Source organism: Podarcis filfolensis (assembly GCF_964270895.1).
Source record: "Podarcis filfolensis genome assembly, chromosome: 2".
Classification (NCBI taxonomy): Eukaryota; Metazoa; Chordata; class Lepidosauria; order Squamata; family Lacertidae; genus Podarcis; species Podarcis filfolensis.
The window spans coordinates 76,592,650-76,610,195 of NC_139605.1; the positions used below are offsets into that span (position 1 = coordinate 76,592,650).

The following is a 17,546-nucleotide window of genomic DNA, read 5'->3' on the forward strand; positions in this document are numbered from 1 at the left end:
TCAACCTGGGTTTGCTCATGCATTATCCTCTAGACTGCCTAGGAATAGTCTTGTATCTTGTATGAACTGAAATAACAATTATTATTATTAATTTTATATACTACCTTTCATCTGAGGATCACAAGGCAGTTTACCATATAAAAACACAAAAATGCATAACATAGTAACAAATAGAAACAATAGCCCTCCACAGTGTAAAAGGCCATAGATGGTTTAATTAGCTTGGGGAAAGAAGAATGATTTTGTTTTGTGACTAAAGATACTTCTGTTTTTGGATTGTTGGCTTTCTGAGAAAGTTAGTAGGTTATTTTAGAATGCTATTTTATATGTTATATTGCAATGGACCAACACTGACTCCACCTCACATCCCTTATCTACTGACTTCCTTTATTTTACCTACACTAAGGAAGATCCCTCTCCCCCTGAATTCTAACTTTTCAGGGTGCCTAATGTTTAGGAATAATCTGACCCAAACTACAGTGAATAAAAGTAGCAACATTTGCAAAATTATGAACCCTGGAATTATTCTCAGAAAGAGCTTTGGTAAGATGCTGCAGGCACAAAAGTGATGCTGACATTTTGCCAAAGCAGCTGTAGTAATATAGGTGCACTTTACAATTTATTTTTCTTTTTTTAAGGCAACAGTAGCTTTGCTAAATATATGACTCTTACCCACTCCAGGGGAGTACCGGAGTAATTGCTTAATTGCAAACAAATTGCACAACAATCTTTTTAAAAGCTGCTTAATTTCTCAACAGATCGCTTAAAGGCTTCATGTAACCCACACTAACACAATTTGGGCCTCCCTTTTAAATAGCTTCTCAAGATAAAAAGAACAAGTCTCTCTTCATAGAGTCAGGTCTGAACTGGCAAATTTTTATTCATTGATCTATTGTTGAGGCTTTTATCAACTTGTGCAAAAGTGGAAAGATAAGAAGGTGCCAGGTGTTTGTAATTGGACTGCAAGAATTTGAGATTTATGAGTTACAGAAAAATCAAACTTTCTTGGAAATGACACGAACCCCTGTATTTTTATTTTTTGGGCTTCCGTTTATTCACTGCATAGAACAAAAGCACATCAGGAAATTTATATTATACCAGGCAATATGTATATATTAATAGTTTGCTTATATGTGCTACCTTGAATAAATGATGTTACCCACATTAACTTTTTTAGCCATTACTTGCTGAAAGAGGGACTTGTTAACCATTCTTTAACGTTTTCTACCTGCATCTCAAGAAGGTTCTCATGCACTTTTATCACTGTTGACATTTTGACCATTTTTGTGTTACCGAGGCATGATTTTGTACCTGTTTCCATTTGTATGTGTTTAAGAGCATTAATAGGGAATTGTAGGGTTTTATCCAATATTAGTTATACTCAATGTAGACCTACTAAAATCAGTGGCCTTAAGTATATTAGATCCATTGATTTCAGTATGGATTATGGATTATGGAGTATGGATTAGCTTCCCACATTATGAGCCAACTATTATTAGTGGAATACTGGAGCAAAATGAAGATGGCTTAATGAAATTACATGTTAATTTCCTTTAAGAACTTTAGTGGATTGGGAGCCATTTAGTACAAGAACCATTTAGTACAAGATTATAAGTAACCTCAGGTTAAACGTCTTAATGTGTGTCCCCCCCCCCTTCCAGGCGTTTGAATACACTGAACAAGTGCACAGCAATGAAGGTGGAAATAAGTCGGCAAAGAAAGAGGGTATGTTTCCAAATTATGCAAATGTTTTTATAAAAGAAACTCCTCAATATAAATTCAAAGGTGTTGACATAGAAGACTATAAACCACAGAGAGATTTAATTTTTTTACAATTTCTGTTTAATAATCAGCAAGCACCAGTTATTTATGACTGGGAACTGTTTGTGAGTTTTGTTGTGCTGAAGCTCTTCCTCAGTTACAAATATGTTTGAACCATTCTCAATTCTCACCAGGAAGCCATGCCAATGGAATAATGTGAGAACCCAACCCTGAAGCTGAGCTCTGAATTGCCCACTTTGATTTTAGAGTTTTAGTAAGATAACTAGAAGCAGATGCAAAGTAAAAAAAAAAAAGCAAAACAACTCACCTAAGCTAGCATTAAGCAGAAATAGTTCTCAAGTGGTTTAAAAATCACTTTAGATTGAACCATTGCAGCACTAAAATGTTGAGCATAAGTGCAGCTGATTGACCAAAGCATCCTTTTACATTACATGATGTCTTGGCTGCAATCCTTTGCATTTTCAAGGCAAGCTTTAGGGTGAAAATATTAGGTTGAATACTTTGAAAAGCACTGAATGCTTTGAAAAGCATTCTCACACACATGTAAAATATCGCAGGCCTAAAATCCACCAGTCATAAGTATCTCCTACTGAAATCAGTTGGACTTGCTTAAGTAACTTGGATTCAAAGATGAGATCCATGAGTCTAGGCATATGTAGGGTAGGTGTCACACTTCTTTTACCCATGGAATATGTGTCTGGAGTCAGAAGAGTTCTCTGCATTTTTGGAGTGGCTTTCTTGGCGTGTGGGAGAGCTGGCAATAGAAGGCAGGGACTGAACCATAATTGCATTGTAGTAAAATGTAACAATGAATATTAAATCAAAATTTTGATCAACTGTCTCATCTTTTTTTAACCTCTATTTTGTCTTAAGAGTGATGAATCTGAAGAGGATGAACCTTGTGCAATAAGCACCAAATGGACTTATGAGAAATGTAGTCGGAGATGGTCTCGGTTAGAATGCTCGGAAGGTTCTGGTACACCAGCCTTTGACGGTCTCAGACTTAAATGCTCTGGCAGTGGGGATATAGCCTTTTCTGATCAAGGGGAGCGAAATGACGAGTCTTCAATTCACAGTTCTAGTAGCGGGGATAGTGATTTAATCAGCTTTCCAAAGACGTTTGAGGAGGTTGAGATGAGCAGGAGTTCTTCAACATGCTCCTCAAATATATTGGCATCTCCTGACTCTACCTTCAGTTGCTCTTCTTCACCTAGTGAAACCTTGAACATAATTAGTGAGGACAAGCTCTTGGATAAGCCACTACACAGAAAGGGAAGGAGTTTCTTAAAGAGAATGGAGAAGCTGCGCCTGCGAAGCAGCAGTTTGAAGAGAGAAGCACATTCAAAGGCCAAGCCCATTATTAGCGAGCCTATTCTTATAGAGGGACTAAATGAAGAAAAGCTGAAAAATTTCAATTGCGTAAGTATTTCTGACGTGTCTGAGAGTCAGCCGATGCAGCAGTCTTATTCCTCACAGACCTGCAGCAGTAGCAGCCAGTCTGAAAACAGCAGCACTGTGAGCACGCCGAGCCCCATTATCAAAATGAGGAGACACAGTAAAAGAGAAGGAATGTATGGAGAAGAATTTGATTCCAGCAAGTTTTCCTTGTGGAATTATATTTCGGAGCATAACGAGATACATTTGCACAAGAACAAAGTGTTTCAAGTACCTCAAGGCCATAAACCTGGGACTTTCCCCAAAGCCCTTACATACAGCCTCTTGTCTCCAATGGACAACACTTCTGTGAACTGGAGAACTGGGAGTTTTCATGGGTGTAGGAGGAACAGGGTTCAAAAGGGTTCTCAGGAGCCTGAAACGCCACCTGGCTCCCTTTCATTGATGGATAACAGACTGAGCATATATGACAATGTGCCAGGCAATCATCTAAACAAAATGGATACACCAGAGGTTGGTGATGATGATGTTTTTACAGAGCTAGACAGTGTTATGGAGCATGTCAATGGACTCAGGAAGTTGGTCAGTCAGTGGACAGAGAAATTCTCTGATGATGGGGACTCCGACTCTGCCAGTCCTTCCAACCAGTCCATCTCTCCTTGCCCATCATCCCCTAAAGAGATCCGTCTTGAGACTGAAAAGCATTCAGAAGGGAAATTGCCAGAATTGTCAGTTACTGACAGTGAAGGGAACTGCAATGAACGTGGCCTCACAGAACTGGCATATGTAACAGAATCGAGGATGAGACGGACATTGGCACATTCTATCAGGTCAGCTATATACTGGTTGAAGTGGCAAAGAATTAAAAATGAAATTTGGCTGGGGTTGTCATTGTAAGGGGTTAATCAGTTGAGCTTAAAGCAGTGTAGCATAAACTTAAGCTGAAGTAATGATTTAATAGTGAAGATAATCTGGCTGAATAACTTGAGGTTTTGATTATTGAATGCTGCAGAACTTGGTCTCTAAAGTACAGTGTTCTACCTTTCACAAGGTATTTTGAAATTCATAGTGATTTTCTGTGGGTGTGCAGCTTTAGAGAGACAATAGTAATACTGAAGAGCACTGAAACAAATGTGGTTTTTTTCTCTCTTTAGACATGTGAGGAGACAATGGTCTACTGAGGAAGGCACAAATTTGGAAAGTCTTTCTCAGCAAATTGACTGCCAGTCAGCTGCCCACCTAAATCGATTGCAGAAGCTTGCTTTGTTAAAATTGACTACTTTAATGGACAAATACTCTCCTTCCAGCAAGCAAGGATGGAACTGGTAAGTTAGAATGAAGTGGAAGTGTTTCTGAAGTGAAAGAACTACCTTAGTCTTGAATTGGAAATTGAGCCTGACCCTATATGCTGATTTTCAGAGCAAATCCCTCCAAAGGAAACTTACAAAAGACAATTAGCTTCATATACATTAGCAGGAACATGGTGCTTTCAGTTGATTTACAGTACCAGTCCACTTGCAATGCTTCTAGTACAGGACCCCAATGATTTCCCTTTTACTTATCCCATCTGTGACCCTTACTGCTATCCACCAACCCGAGCTGTTCTCGAGCTGTATGCCTCCTTCCCCCGCCCACTTCATTTCATGTTCTAGATGGTTCAGTTCCTCAAGTCTGTGAAACTTCTGCTGTAATTGCAGAAATATTTTAGACTTTTAGCAGCACTTCCTTTCAGGTAATGATTAGACTTGTCTTGACTTTCTGTCTTGTGTAATGGGCAGTAATTCATCAGGTCATGGAGCTAGTTCTAAACATATATCTTCTGATGGTCTCAGCTGGTCTCAGAACTGTGTGCAGGTATGATGGAGGTGTGCCCAAATGCTTCTCTGTCTCCTGATAACCTCTGATTGCATTAGCAATCAAAACTCAGTGGCATAAATTTTAGAAAATGTATTCTGGTCCTCAAGGCATCTGTAGGAAGTTGCCTGTATGTAATTCTCTCATCATAGTGTCCCTGTTTCTCTGGCTAACCAGGTAGAACTCTCTACGGAATCTTCAGTATGTTTATGCTGATGTTTTTGCTTACAAACAAGTATATTGGGGTTTGCAAAATTTGGGGGAATAAATTGGCTGAGGATTGCAATAGAAGAAGGGCAGCAGGAGATAAAGAGCAGGAAACTGGAGGGCGGATAGCTGTGCAGTAAGTAGCTGTACTTCAGCTTAAAGAAACTGGTATTTCATATTTGAACAGTATCTTGTTTGGCATAACAAATACTAAAGTAAAACTTCTATTGGGATGCCACATGGCTAGCATTGGCAGATGCAGCAGCTCCAATGGTATGTTTCTTTTTCCATTGTTTTGGTAAATACTGCTTTCCTTTCAAACTAATAAGGGTTAGAATTGTTAATTGTGTCCTCCTGATACTTTTTGTATTCTATAAATGAATTCAGTGTATCTACCCCACCTGCCTGATATGCATACCCAGCTCAGGGCATAAATCTGCATAAGCAAATGAATTCTGTATTTTCAGGACTGTTCCAAAGTTCATCAGAAAAACAAAAGCACCAGACTATAAGGACAAAAATGTATTTGGAGTACCGCTGCTGTTAAATGTGCAAAGAACAAGTCATCCTATTCCAAAGAGCATACTCCAAGCCATGGACTACTTAAGAGACAATTTTCTTGATCAGGTATCAGTATGAAAGTTTATACTGTATTAAATAGGAAAAAGCCTTTCTGTTACTAATATGAGCAAATGTCTTATAATATTTCCCCTTGTGGTGGTTCTTCCACCCCTTCAAAACTTAAGCAGTTTTCTTTAAATGGGGTAAAGCTTTATTTTACTCACAAAACACTCATTATCTCCATATACTTGCAACAATTTCTTATGCTGAATTTATGAAGCTTTGCTCATAATTTTTCATCGCCCTGGCCGGCTCTCAGCCCTCTATTTATTAGAGCCTCTTATTCTGATTTTGTTTACGTACACACATATGCCAATAACATTTGATGTGTTTGGCTTGGTATAGCTGCAAATTCCTTATTTTGGTGGGGTTGGGGGACCCCTGAGTTTACTGTTCTAATGGTCTGGAATGCTTATGTGCTGGAAACAAAAACAAAAAAAAGGGATACAAGGCGAGGGGTTGGGGCAGAGTAACACTGGGACTGCTGAGGCAGACATTTTCATCACTCAGAGCCTGCATTATCAAGCAACAACTTGCTTGTAGGTGACTGCCATCATAGTCCAGACACCATAAACACGACTCTCTTTAGCACTTTACATCACCTCCAACCTGCTGAGTGACAATATAGTGTGTACAATACTGCAGATGAAAGGATCTGTACATGTAACAAGGAGAGATTAAAGATGCATTATCAACATTCTTTTTACATTTTCAAACGAAATAATCTCTCCCCCCCCCCCCCCGTTTCTTTTATTGCGCATATATCAAAGTGCCTTTGAACATAGTACAATCAAAAGTGCCTAGAAAGCTTGTGGATATGTAACCACATTAAGAGTTCCATGCCACAGCCAGAGTCAAAGGACATTATTCTGCAGATTAAATGTTTACTCTTTTTGTTGTTGTTTTTCATAGGTTGGCCTTTTCAGGAAATCTGGTGTGAAATCCAGGATCCTTTCCTTAAGGGAAATGAATGAAAATGACCCAAACAATGTAACTTATGAGGGACAGTCAGCATTTGATGTGGCAGACATGGTGAAGCAGTATTTCCGAGACCTTCCGGAACCTATATTCACCAGCAAGCTCTGCGAATCCTTCCTCCATATCTACCAATGTACGTACCTGCTGTTGTTTTAATTCTGGTTGGCTATTTTAGACATTGATTTTATAAGTGGAATGTAATTTTGCTTTGTTAGTTTAAGTGTGCCTGATGCTACTTAGTTTGATTATCAATTAATTCAGTTTCTTAAGTCAGAGGTCAAGGGACAAATGATGTAGGAATATATTTTTCTTTCTTTAAAATAGTCTCTAAGATGAGCCTTCTTCTTCTTCTTCTTCTTCTTCTTCTTCTTCTTCTTCTTCTTCTTCTTCTTCTTCTTCTTCTTAAAATTTGTATACCACAATATACATGTAGATCTCAGGGCAATTCACAACATAAAATTGCAATATAAAAACACAGAATACATAATAAAAATACAAACAAAGACAACCCAATAATCCCCTCTACTGCAACACATTTAAAGGGCACCAGATGTCAGCTCAAAGCCTGGTTATAGAGGAATGTTGTGTGCCTGATGCCTAAAGATGTGTAATGTAGGCATCAGCCAAACCTCCCTGGAGAGAGCACTCCACAAGCATGGAGCTGTTCAGAAAAAGCCTGTTTGGTATGTGTGTTTAAGTTTCTTCCCTACTGTATTAAAAGTAAATGGAAACTACATTGTACTCAAATAATAAATGTCAACTCTTTTTGTAAGAAGATACCCTAGTTCCTGATCTTGGCTTCCATCTTTTTCCCCTCTCTAGATCTGCCAAAAGATCAGCAATTTTATGCTGTCCAAGCTGCTGTTCTTCTGCTTCCAGATGAAAACCGAGAAGCTTTGAAAACACTGCTATTCTTTCTCAGAGATGTAGTGGCTTTTGTGGAGGAAAACCAGATGACTCCAACCAACATTGCTGTTTGTCTAGCACCATCCTTGTTTCACCTTAATACCCTGAGGAGAGAGAGTTCCTCATCGTCTAGGTATTTTTGCGTGAACAATACTTGCTTGCTGATGAGCAGTGAAGGAAAATACATTGTACAAATGTAAAGGTGCTTCAAGTCAAGTCACCTTTTTATATGGCATAAGCACAGTATTGCCTTTTTACTTGCTTACGGTGGTCATTTCTTTCAAGTGTAGGTTTCTTTTAGCCAATTTGTGCTGCTTTAGCTGAGTTCAGGTACAAATCATAGGTCTGTGAGGTTTGGAATGCACCTTATTTCAGATGTTAACAACTGTTAATGGCTGTTAATTGAATATGGCTGTCCTTTTTAATCATGGTGTGATTAAAAAAAGAGTTAGCACTGCCAGAATGGACAGTAGATAGAGAAAATACCCCCTGTACTGTTTGGATATTTGGTGAGTAGCTGCCTAAGGATAGCTAAAGGATTTTATATCACCTGTTAATATTTAAAAATCATAGCAGTGCTGATTGTTAGGGGACAAAAATAAGTAGATCAAGAATGGGAAACCTGTGGTCCTCTAGGTGTTGGTGGAATTCAACTCCCATCAGCCCCAGACAGCCTTGTTAATGGCCAGGAATGATGGGAACTTCAGTTGCCTCAACATTTGGAGGACCACAGGTTTCCCCCCCCCCAGTAGTTTGAAAGCTTTTTCTCTGAGAAAAAATTCATTTCCTGACAATAGTTAGTGTATGTTGACCTCCATTTAAACGTTGGTTTCTTGCAGAGGGGTGAGTGTGTGGGGTTTTGCTTATGGCTATTCCAGACATTCTTACTCTGGAGGACCTTTTAGCTTTATTATACTCATCAAGTTAACCAGCGATAAGCACTATACTGTCCTTCTCTGAATGTATGTACTTTCCTAAGATGCTGTTGTTATTTTACCTCATAAGTATAGCAGCGCTTCAGTGTAGCTTCATGCCATACATGGCTCGATAACGCAATAACACAGTGGTCCTGGGCCAATTACTTCCTGGGCCAGTATGCTCCCACCTTTTAAAAGAGGTAGCACAGGGGTGGGAAGTAGCGACATAACTGGCGGCTCCCACAAGAGATTTGTGACCAGAGTAGTGGGGGAAGCAACCCCATGGTGAAGTAACAGCACAAAACGGGATATTGGACTGCATCCCACAGGGCTATACTTCCAACGTAACATTTCTGTAGAGGCAACCAGAAAAAGGTGGCAGACATTTTTTTTTAAAAAATATGGGGGTAGCTTTGGATCAGCCTGAAAAGACCAGGGTGGTTTAGCAGAGACATACATCTCAAAGAGGCTTTCAAGAAGTGAATGAATCTCAGTTTACTGATCCCCATATATACCTAAAGTGTAACTTTTTCATCTCTGCTACAGTGAGATGTAGATGCTGTCTCTGCATTTGGGGAGCTTGCCAATCCCCACATGCAGCAATCCCCACAGTCATTTAGAAAGTTGACTGGGAGTCAGGTTTAAAATCGTAGAAAAATAGTACTGTGGGTACAGAAAGTTGCATCAGTACCATCACTGTACCAGAGGCCTGTTCATGATGAAATGCATATACAGTCATACCTCGGGTTAAAGTCACTTCGGGTTAAATCTTTTCAGGTTGCGTCCCGCGGTGACCTGGAAGTAATGGAACGGGTTACATCTGGGTTTTGCTGCTCGCGTATGCGCAGACGCTCAAAATGATGTCACATGCATGCACAGAAGCAGCGAATCACGACGCGCAGATGCGGGTTGTGTTCTGCTCAGGATGTGAACAGGGCTCCGGAACAGATCCCGTTCTCATCCAGAGGTACCTCTGTACTAACTAATAGGAAAAACTGTACTTGAGCAAGAAGCATTCTTTAGATTGTGTGAGTTGAATGTCTGTGGCAGGTTAATGCCATTAAGGCTGCAAATTCTATTTCATGAGTGGGGGTGGGAAGCTTGAAAAAGTATCTGCATGTTTTAGGATGATAGCTCAATCTTTGAGAGAGGTGAAGAGAGGTAAAGCATGTGAAGAATGTGCTTTTAAGAAGAGTACGCATCCCAGATGCGTATCAGGCTATAAAACAAGTCCTGTGATGCTCAGCATTCCCCAGAGAGAGAGAGAGGAATCTAGAACTGAGATGATGACAGCATTGTCAGTCATAAGAGAGTGAACACATAATCACAGCCAAGAATGTGTCAGAAGAATTGATTGCAAAATAAAATGCTAAATTCTTAATTCCAGGTGAAGAAACTTATATTTTGGAAGTTTAGAACTTTTAGAGGAGGAGGCCTCTACCATCCGACTTTGCTTTGAGCTCTGTACTACAGCAGGAGCAGCTATCTTAAGAAAAGAGGGAGTGCTTGTCTTTTCTCCCTCTCCCCACCCCACCTCATTGTTTTAACAGCAAGGTTGCTTTGAATGGGAAATTTGGATAATAAATTTGCTAATATTTTACTTTCAGTGTTGGGACTTCAAAAGGACCTAATCTAACAGCTTTGGCTTCAAGGATTAAAGTCAAGCATCTTTATCTAACAACCTCTTTTAAAAAACCATTCACAAAGAATTTTCCAAGATAAAGCTATTAGAGATGAATGCCAGGCTCTTGGCAATCCTAATCTTGGCATGATGCCACAAATAAGCTTAAAATATGAATTAATGCTCTTTGGCAAAGCATTTGGAGCTCTTAAATAATGTGATTGGCTTTCCCTTAGACTTTCTGGGCCAGCCTTTAATTAAACACGTCTAATGATAATAGGCAAATCAATGAGAGCTTTGTGTGCGCCTTTGAATGAAATGTACCTGACCAGGATTGGTTAAAGCATACTCACTTAACAGGACTCATTACAATTAAAACGTCTATTTTTAAAATATATTTTATTAACATTTCCAACATGAGTAATAAGCACAGAACAGAGAGTAAACTGTAGCTCGTGCATTTCAAAAGAAATAATCACATCCAGTAACAAGAAAATTTGATATAGTAACAGAGATAATAGTGGTTACAATTGAATAAGAAGTCCAACTGGATACCAAGAGAGTCTGTCCAAAACAATGTGTGTACATTTGGTGGTGAAGGTTTCTTGCTCATAATTATGACTGGAACTACAAATTTGAACATTGGACAGAACACTCCCTTGGGAAGTACTTTATATCCTATGCTGTATTTCTCAATGACCTACTTCTCAATGAGGTAGTATTCCTTGTGTCTGAACTACAAGAAGGGGCTTGTGAGATTAACAGTCTTCCTGTCTCTTGTGATGTTTGGGAAAATTAGTGTTGTGCAACAAATGTCAAAAATATGGCAGGCAAGTGCACAGGACACTAACCTGCTCCATACATAATGCTAAGGTACGGTTTGTGTTTTTACCAAACTGTGTGTAAAAATCGCTTAGTGTTATGTGGTAGAACAACCTGCGGTTAACATTCACCATAGTTTATAAACCATAGTTGAAGCTGAAATGTCTGACAGATAATCCCTTAATCCATGGTTCATTATGTCACAGAATAATTAAAAGCACCAAAAAAAGCAACTGAGCCATTTGAGTTACAGTGGTACCTCGAGTTAAGAACTTAATTCGTTCTGGAGGTCCGTTCTTAACCTGAAACTGTTCTTAACCTGAGGTACCACTTTAGCTAATGGGGCCTCCCGCTGCCACTGCTGCACTATTTCTGTTCTCATCCTGAAGCAAAGTTCTTAACCCAAGGTACTATTTCTGGGTTAGCAGAGTCTGTAACCTGAAGCGTCTGTAACCTGAGGTACCACTGTATTTGAATTTTTGGCCATTCTTCACTTGTGGCTGTGCAGCTCATTGGGCAGTGACAGCTCCATGACCATAGTTGAGGGAGTTCAGGTTAACCTTTGGTTAACATTAAAAATGCACCACAAACCTTAGATATTGAGAGACCGCTTACAATACTTAATAAACCATAGTAAGCTATGAGGCTTGGTTCACATACAGCGCCAAGCCATGGTTTAATAAAACTTTTTTTTTCCTTGGAAGAAATTCAGTGTTGTGCTTTGGCAATAATTTCATTAGCACAAGCTGTTCAGCTTGCTGGATAGGATGATCCTCCCTCCCTTCTTCCTGCACACTTTTCTGGGGGGTATTTTAAGGACCCACCCCGAGCCAGTCTTGCGAGGGCCCTGGAGGAGGAGAGGGGGAACCTTTGTGTGGGCTTCTGATAGCAGGACTATTTAGTTGAACTCTGTCCTCTGAAGTATGTTTTGTTTTCCATTGCTCTTGCCTCCATTCATTTGTAGTTTGGTGAGCTTTGGTGTGAAGTTGTTAAACTATGGCTAAGAAAGTATACTGGGTTCATATATGACACCAAGCCATACTTAAAACAAACCAAAGTTTGTAAGCCAACAGCAAACCATGGCTTCAGTTCATGGTTTATTGGACTGCATATAAGCTGCTGGGCAGGGTTAAACATACTAAAGTTGTTTAATAAACCATGGTTTAGCATTATGTGCAAACTATCTTTTGAGATGCAGCCTTCAGGGGTCCTGCCCAACCTATTATCTGTTAATTTTTTAGATTGTTGGTGGAGATTATCTTATACTAGAGGGCTGTCACTGTTTAGATTGACAACAAAGCATGCCACAGAACCAGGAGCAGTTATTTTACATTTCTATCCCTCCCTTTCACCTGCAGTCTGAAGTGATAGTGTCCTTACCAGCTACATTGTGTGATTTGAATAAGCAGCCCTTTGTATTCTTCTCCTTAGGTCAAGCCAGAGGAAGCACAGTACAGGAAAACCTGACCAGAGAGACCTGAGTGAGAACCTGGCTGCAACTCAAGGCCTGGCCCATATGATAATGGAGTGCAACAGACTCTTTCAGGTAAGTTGCTTTCTTCAGGAAGAATCGCTGCTTAACTTCTTTGGCATCCTCCATCCCTCATGCTGCTTAGAAACTTGTGTAGTGGATACTTTGTTGGTTTGAAATCAGAACAGCAGCCCTTTTCATTGTTGGCAATAATGAAAAGCAGATGTTGGACCAACTCTTAATTGGTATTCATTAGTATACCTCTCTAAACAAGCAAAATTTACTTTCTCTTAGTTCCTTGATAGCAAAGGAAAGTTTGCATTTTTATTTTGAGCTAGCTTGCTGGTGACAGCAAGTGCCTGGCTATTTTGATTCTTTGATTTGCTACTTTCTGCCACCCTTGGTTTCTTCTTGGCTTATGCTAAATATGGGCTTAGAAATGCCTTATGGTGTGGATGTGACTCAGCCTGTCCTTTTTTGAGGGGCAGCACCCATGTTAAGCATGAAACCAACAGAATACCACTTTCTACGTTGATCTAAAAAGTTGTTAATGATGAGGGAGAAGTGTGAGTTTTCCAGTCTCTTGTTTGAGCACAGCATGACCTTGGTTATGCCCATTTAGTCCTGACTTGTAGGCCCACTGGAATCTCTTCTTCCTGCATTACGTTGTTTGCATCTTGTGTGTGGGAGTTTGACCTGCTTAGCGTGAGGCCAGAGCTGGGAAGGGTGAAGAATGTGTGGCATTTGGGCCTTCTGACCACTCCTCTTGGCAGCACTTGAGCAGATATGAACTAGTGCCAAGATGCCCTTCCACTCTGGCATTGAAATTACTTGTTGGAAAGGCCTGGTGAACAGGGCTTTCGTGCATGAGGCGGGAGAGTGGCTTTTAATCAATTGAGATGTTCCAGTCATTCTTGCTTCCTCCCTTGTCTTTGACCTTGTTTTGTGGCATGAAGTGTGTGGGAAAGGGATAAAAAAAAACAGAAAAGCAAGAAGGGGAGGGTGAGGAGGAAACTGCAGAGAAAAGAGGATGGGAGGGAGAGGCCACTGACTATTTGTGCAGCCTGCTGGGCCAAAATTAGACTCAATAGTTCAGGCTAAACGTTAGTGTGAACTTTTTCTGCTTTGGCACAGGGAGCTGGCAGTGACTTTGTTAAGAGCTAGGAGCAAAGCCCCAAAGAGTGCAAAGGTTGATATACTATTTGTTCAGCCTCACTTTTTGGAGAATGGCAGCTTAGGTTCCTTCAAATAAGTGTTTTATATGTATCTATGTGGTTCCCACAAACTGAGTACTCAAAAATCCTTTCCTCCCTTTTTGTCTTAAGTTATGTGTTTGATTCATACATAACTGTAGAAGCGCTATATTGTAGCATTCAGCATCAAAAAACCACATTCCCACTCTGCTTGCGCCTTGATGGGTGACTGTGTGACAATTGTGTGTATACTGTTCTTGAGCTCCTTTACAGGAAGCCTGGGATAAAAGTGTAATAAATACAGTGGAATATATTGGGATATCCATTTCTTATGACCTATGCTTCCTAGCAACTAATTTCTAGTATTCTTCTGCAGATTCCTGACTACTGTTTGGATCACAGTTATGAAAATTTACATGATCAAACTATCTCCAGTGAAGTAGATCCACACCAAACCTCCTTAGCAAAGCACTGTAACACAGTGGTCTCCCTGGAGCGCTCCATGCAGGACTTGCTCCGAGATGCCAAGGAAAAATTCAAGAACTGGGTTACTTGCTCCACCTTAGAAGGAGTGGATTCTGCATATAAAAAGGTAATTTTGGCATGAGAATGTTAATGAGGCTCAGAGTAAATGAGTTTTAAAATGACATTAATACATGTGTATTCTGTGAAAATAACCAGTTAAGAGTATCTTGTCCCATTTGCAAATAACCTCCCCCTGAGAAATAGGTCACACATTAATTAGAAAAGGTATGGCATGGAGCACAAACGTACTGAAATGCCACCATAGTACTGTTTCCCAAACTGGGGAAAAAAATTTTTTTTTTGAATATGTGGATAGTCACTTTAGATGCTGTGATATGACATCCATAGCTAGCAGGACCAGAGGTCAGAGGTGATGGGAGTTGTAGTCCCCAAACAGCTGCAGACCCAAGTTTGGGAAACCATGTCTTAATGGATTGAGGGACCATGTTGACTCCAATTCCAGGGGTTCTACAGCCATTGGATCCCAGGTTGCTTTTGGCAGACTCAAATCATTTCCTCATGGATTAACTGTCTTCTAAGGTGGATGATAACTACTTGGTCCGGGTATGGAAAGCTTCAGCTGAAATTGATGCTGCCCCTAAAGTGGTTCTATATCGGATACTGATGGAACAGCACCTATGGAACCCAAACCTTCAACAAACAAGAGTCCTAGAAATCTTAGATGATGAAACAGACATTTACCACTATGCAACGGAGAGCATGTCTCCACTTCCTCCACGAGAATATGTGGTTCTAAGGTAAGGAATCTACAATATTCCTGTCTCTGCCATCTGCTGTAATTATGAGATGAGCTGCAGCAGAGGTAATGACTTGACTTAACCTTAGTTGAATATTATTTTTATACATACAGCTGAATACCTTGATCATGTGCAGAGCCTGGAAGTTGATGTAAATGAGCTGTTACAGTTGATAGCATGGTTGATAAGCATAATGGCATATTGATGATAGCCAATGAGATTATTGATTTGACCTTTTGTTTCCAGGACTTGGCGGACTGATCCTCAAAGCAGCACATGCATATTAGCAGCTACCTCAATAGACTGTGAAGGTGTTACCATGACGGGGATCTTGGGTCAGGTCCTACTTTGTCAGTATCTTATAGAAGTAGTTGGCACTCAGAAATCCAAAGTCACACATGTCTGTCGAACAGATACCAGGTATCTATATTTATTTTATTTAGAGTGGCTTGACATAATAGATTAGATTCCAAGTGCAATAAAGGTCAAGGGCTTGCTAGAGGAATAAGATTCACGTATGAAAAACTGGCATTTGGTTTGTGAATTGGCTGGCCGCTTGTTATACGTCACTGCACAAATTGTTTTGCTCACTGCTACAGCTGTTTTTTCAGATGTACAGAAATGTGATAGAAGCTTTGATTGCAGTCTTTTTAGTTAATAATGATTAAGTTCTTCTTTAATGGCCACATGTGCTTCAGGGGTGTGTTGTAAACATGCAGTCAATACAGTGGTACCTCTGGATGCAAACAGGATCCGTTCCAGAGCCCCGTTTGCATCCTGAGTAGAGCGTAACCCGCGACTGCGTGTGATGTCATTTTGAGCGCATGCGCAAGCGGCGAAACCCGGAAGTAATGTGCCCCGTTACTTCCAGGTCCCCGCAGAGCGCAACCCTTAAATACTTACCTCGGGTTGAAATAGCTTCAGGTTATGACTAGTTTTATAGCACTGGTGGTGGAAGAGGAATGCCTAAAATGAAGGGTGGATTTAAGTGTTGCACTAATAGCATTTCTGCTTGCCAGATGGAACAATCTGTACTCTCCTCCTCCCCCTGTGCACTGTTCTGTGGGTTCCCCAGAGAGATTTTGGGGGAGACATGGGGTGGAAACCCTTGTTGGAAAGCACTTTGCTGGAAAGCACAGTTAGCTCAACCTGGCTCAATAGTCGGGAAGAGAAATCTTTTAAGACTTTAGTTTTTTTAACAGGCTGTTTCCTTTATTGGCAGGGGCCGCACAACTGAATGGTACAACAGGGCTTTTGGTCACATGTGTGCTGCAGAACTGGTAAGGATTAGAGAGTCATTTAAAACTTCATCATACTGAGAGCAAGCCAAAGATGACATGGTGCTTTTGGAAGTTAAATCAAATGTGTGGTGTCCAAAGCTGAAGTTTACCAGACTTCATTATCGTAATTGAAGCATTCTAGAACTGTAAAGACATTTTTATGCATTTTATAATGTTACTGCTTTTTTATTAAAAAATTCTACTGAGAAAATTAAATTGTTCAATATTACGTATCAAAATAAGTTATTGAAAAATGAACATCTTGATGTTCTAATAATGTATAAAGATGAGATTTTATTTCCCCCCAGATGCTTTTTAAACTAAAAATGTGAGAACAAATGTGTAATATTTTAGCAGTGCTATTTGACTAAAGAAAACTCCGCACCTGTGATGTCTTTTTCTGTTTTTAGCATTCTAAAATAATGAATATAATGAATATAATGATCATATAGGAAGCTATGCTGTATTTATTGGTTACAGACATTTGTACTTTCTACAGTGAAGAAACAATCAGAAAAAGGGCTTCTTTTTTCAGTGGAACTGTGTGTTCCAGCACCTCTCAGCTGGGCCCCGGAAGTGGGTGGGGGTGAGAAACTTGACCTGCACCTTTTATGGGCTCCAGAAAATTGCAGGAGGCCTGTGCGGAGGTTCTTCAGCCTTCTAACTGGCAGGGGGAAGCCACTTGTGTGAGGTGGGGGCCTTGTTAAACTGTTCCACTGAGGTGCAGGCAGCTGCGCCCCTCAGCGGAACAGTTTCAAGAAGGCGCCCACCTGTGCCTCAGCTGCCTTTGCACAGGCAGGCAGTTGGGACACCTCTTGCTCCTGGGAGGAAGAGGTGGCCTGCCCGTTGCCTGTGTGAAAGCAGTTGAGGCAGCCCCGCCAACAGAGCAGCCTCTGGCTCGGGAAGACACATATTTTGAACTTCAATTTGCAGTACACTGCTGTTTTGGAAATGGAAAAAAAAGGGGTCGTGGGGGTGGGAGGGAAAAGATAATATATTGATACTACTGGTACTTCCAGAATATATATGATACTTTTAAGTCTGTACATTCATTGCATTTCCTAAAATACTGTAATTTAGTGTCAATTGTGTTTATAAGCTCAGACAATATACCTTTAATAAAAAGGTTAAGCACTCAATGACTGTTTTGTTCACTAAGGGTTATTAACCACTGTGACATTTGTGGACTACGGCAGTGGGAGAAATCACATTACCT

The 17,546-nt window shown here is 40.3% G+C and overlaps 1 protein-coding gene and 1 long non-coding RNA gene across 5 annotated transcripts in view; both read left to right on the forward strand.

Moving 5' to 3' along the window:
• Positions 1-17,469, forward strand: part of LOC310754720 (rho GTPase-activating protein 7-like) — an 89,566-nt gene extending 72,097 nt beyond the window's left edge. For all 4 annotated transcript variants that reach the window (XM_083596844.1, XM_083596842.1, XM_083596843.1 and 1 more), the window contains exons 4-14: positions 1,662-1,725; positions 2,656-4,007; positions 4,332-4,502; positions 5,706-5,865; positions 6,772-6,970; positions 7,660-7,876; positions 12,535-12,649; positions 14,144-14,359; positions 14,833-15,050; positions 15,297-15,470; positions 16,273-17,469. In XM_083596844.1, the coding sequence (XP_083452970.1) occupies positions 1,662-1,725; positions 2,656-4,007; positions 4,332-4,502; positions 5,706-5,865; positions 6,772-6,970; positions 7,660-7,876; positions 12,535-12,649; positions 14,144-14,359; positions 14,833-15,050; positions 15,297-15,470; positions 16,273-16,369 (2,983 nt within the window). In that variant the 3' untranslated portion in view covers positions 16,370-17,469. The remainder of the gene's footprint in view (positions 1-1,661; positions 1,726-2,655; positions 4,008-4,331; positions 4,503-5,705; positions 5,866-6,771; positions 6,971-7,659; positions 7,877-12,534; positions 12,650-14,143; positions 14,360-14,832; positions 15,051-15,296; positions 15,471-16,272) is intronic.
• LOC310755183 lies at positions 7,883-9,048 on the forward strand. The gene is made up of 2 exons (XR_014544217.1): positions 7,883-8,295; positions 8,517-9,048. It is a non-coding gene; the product is annotated as an uncharacterized lncRNA (long non-coding RNA).
• Positions 17,470-17,546: the final 77 nt, after the last annotated feature.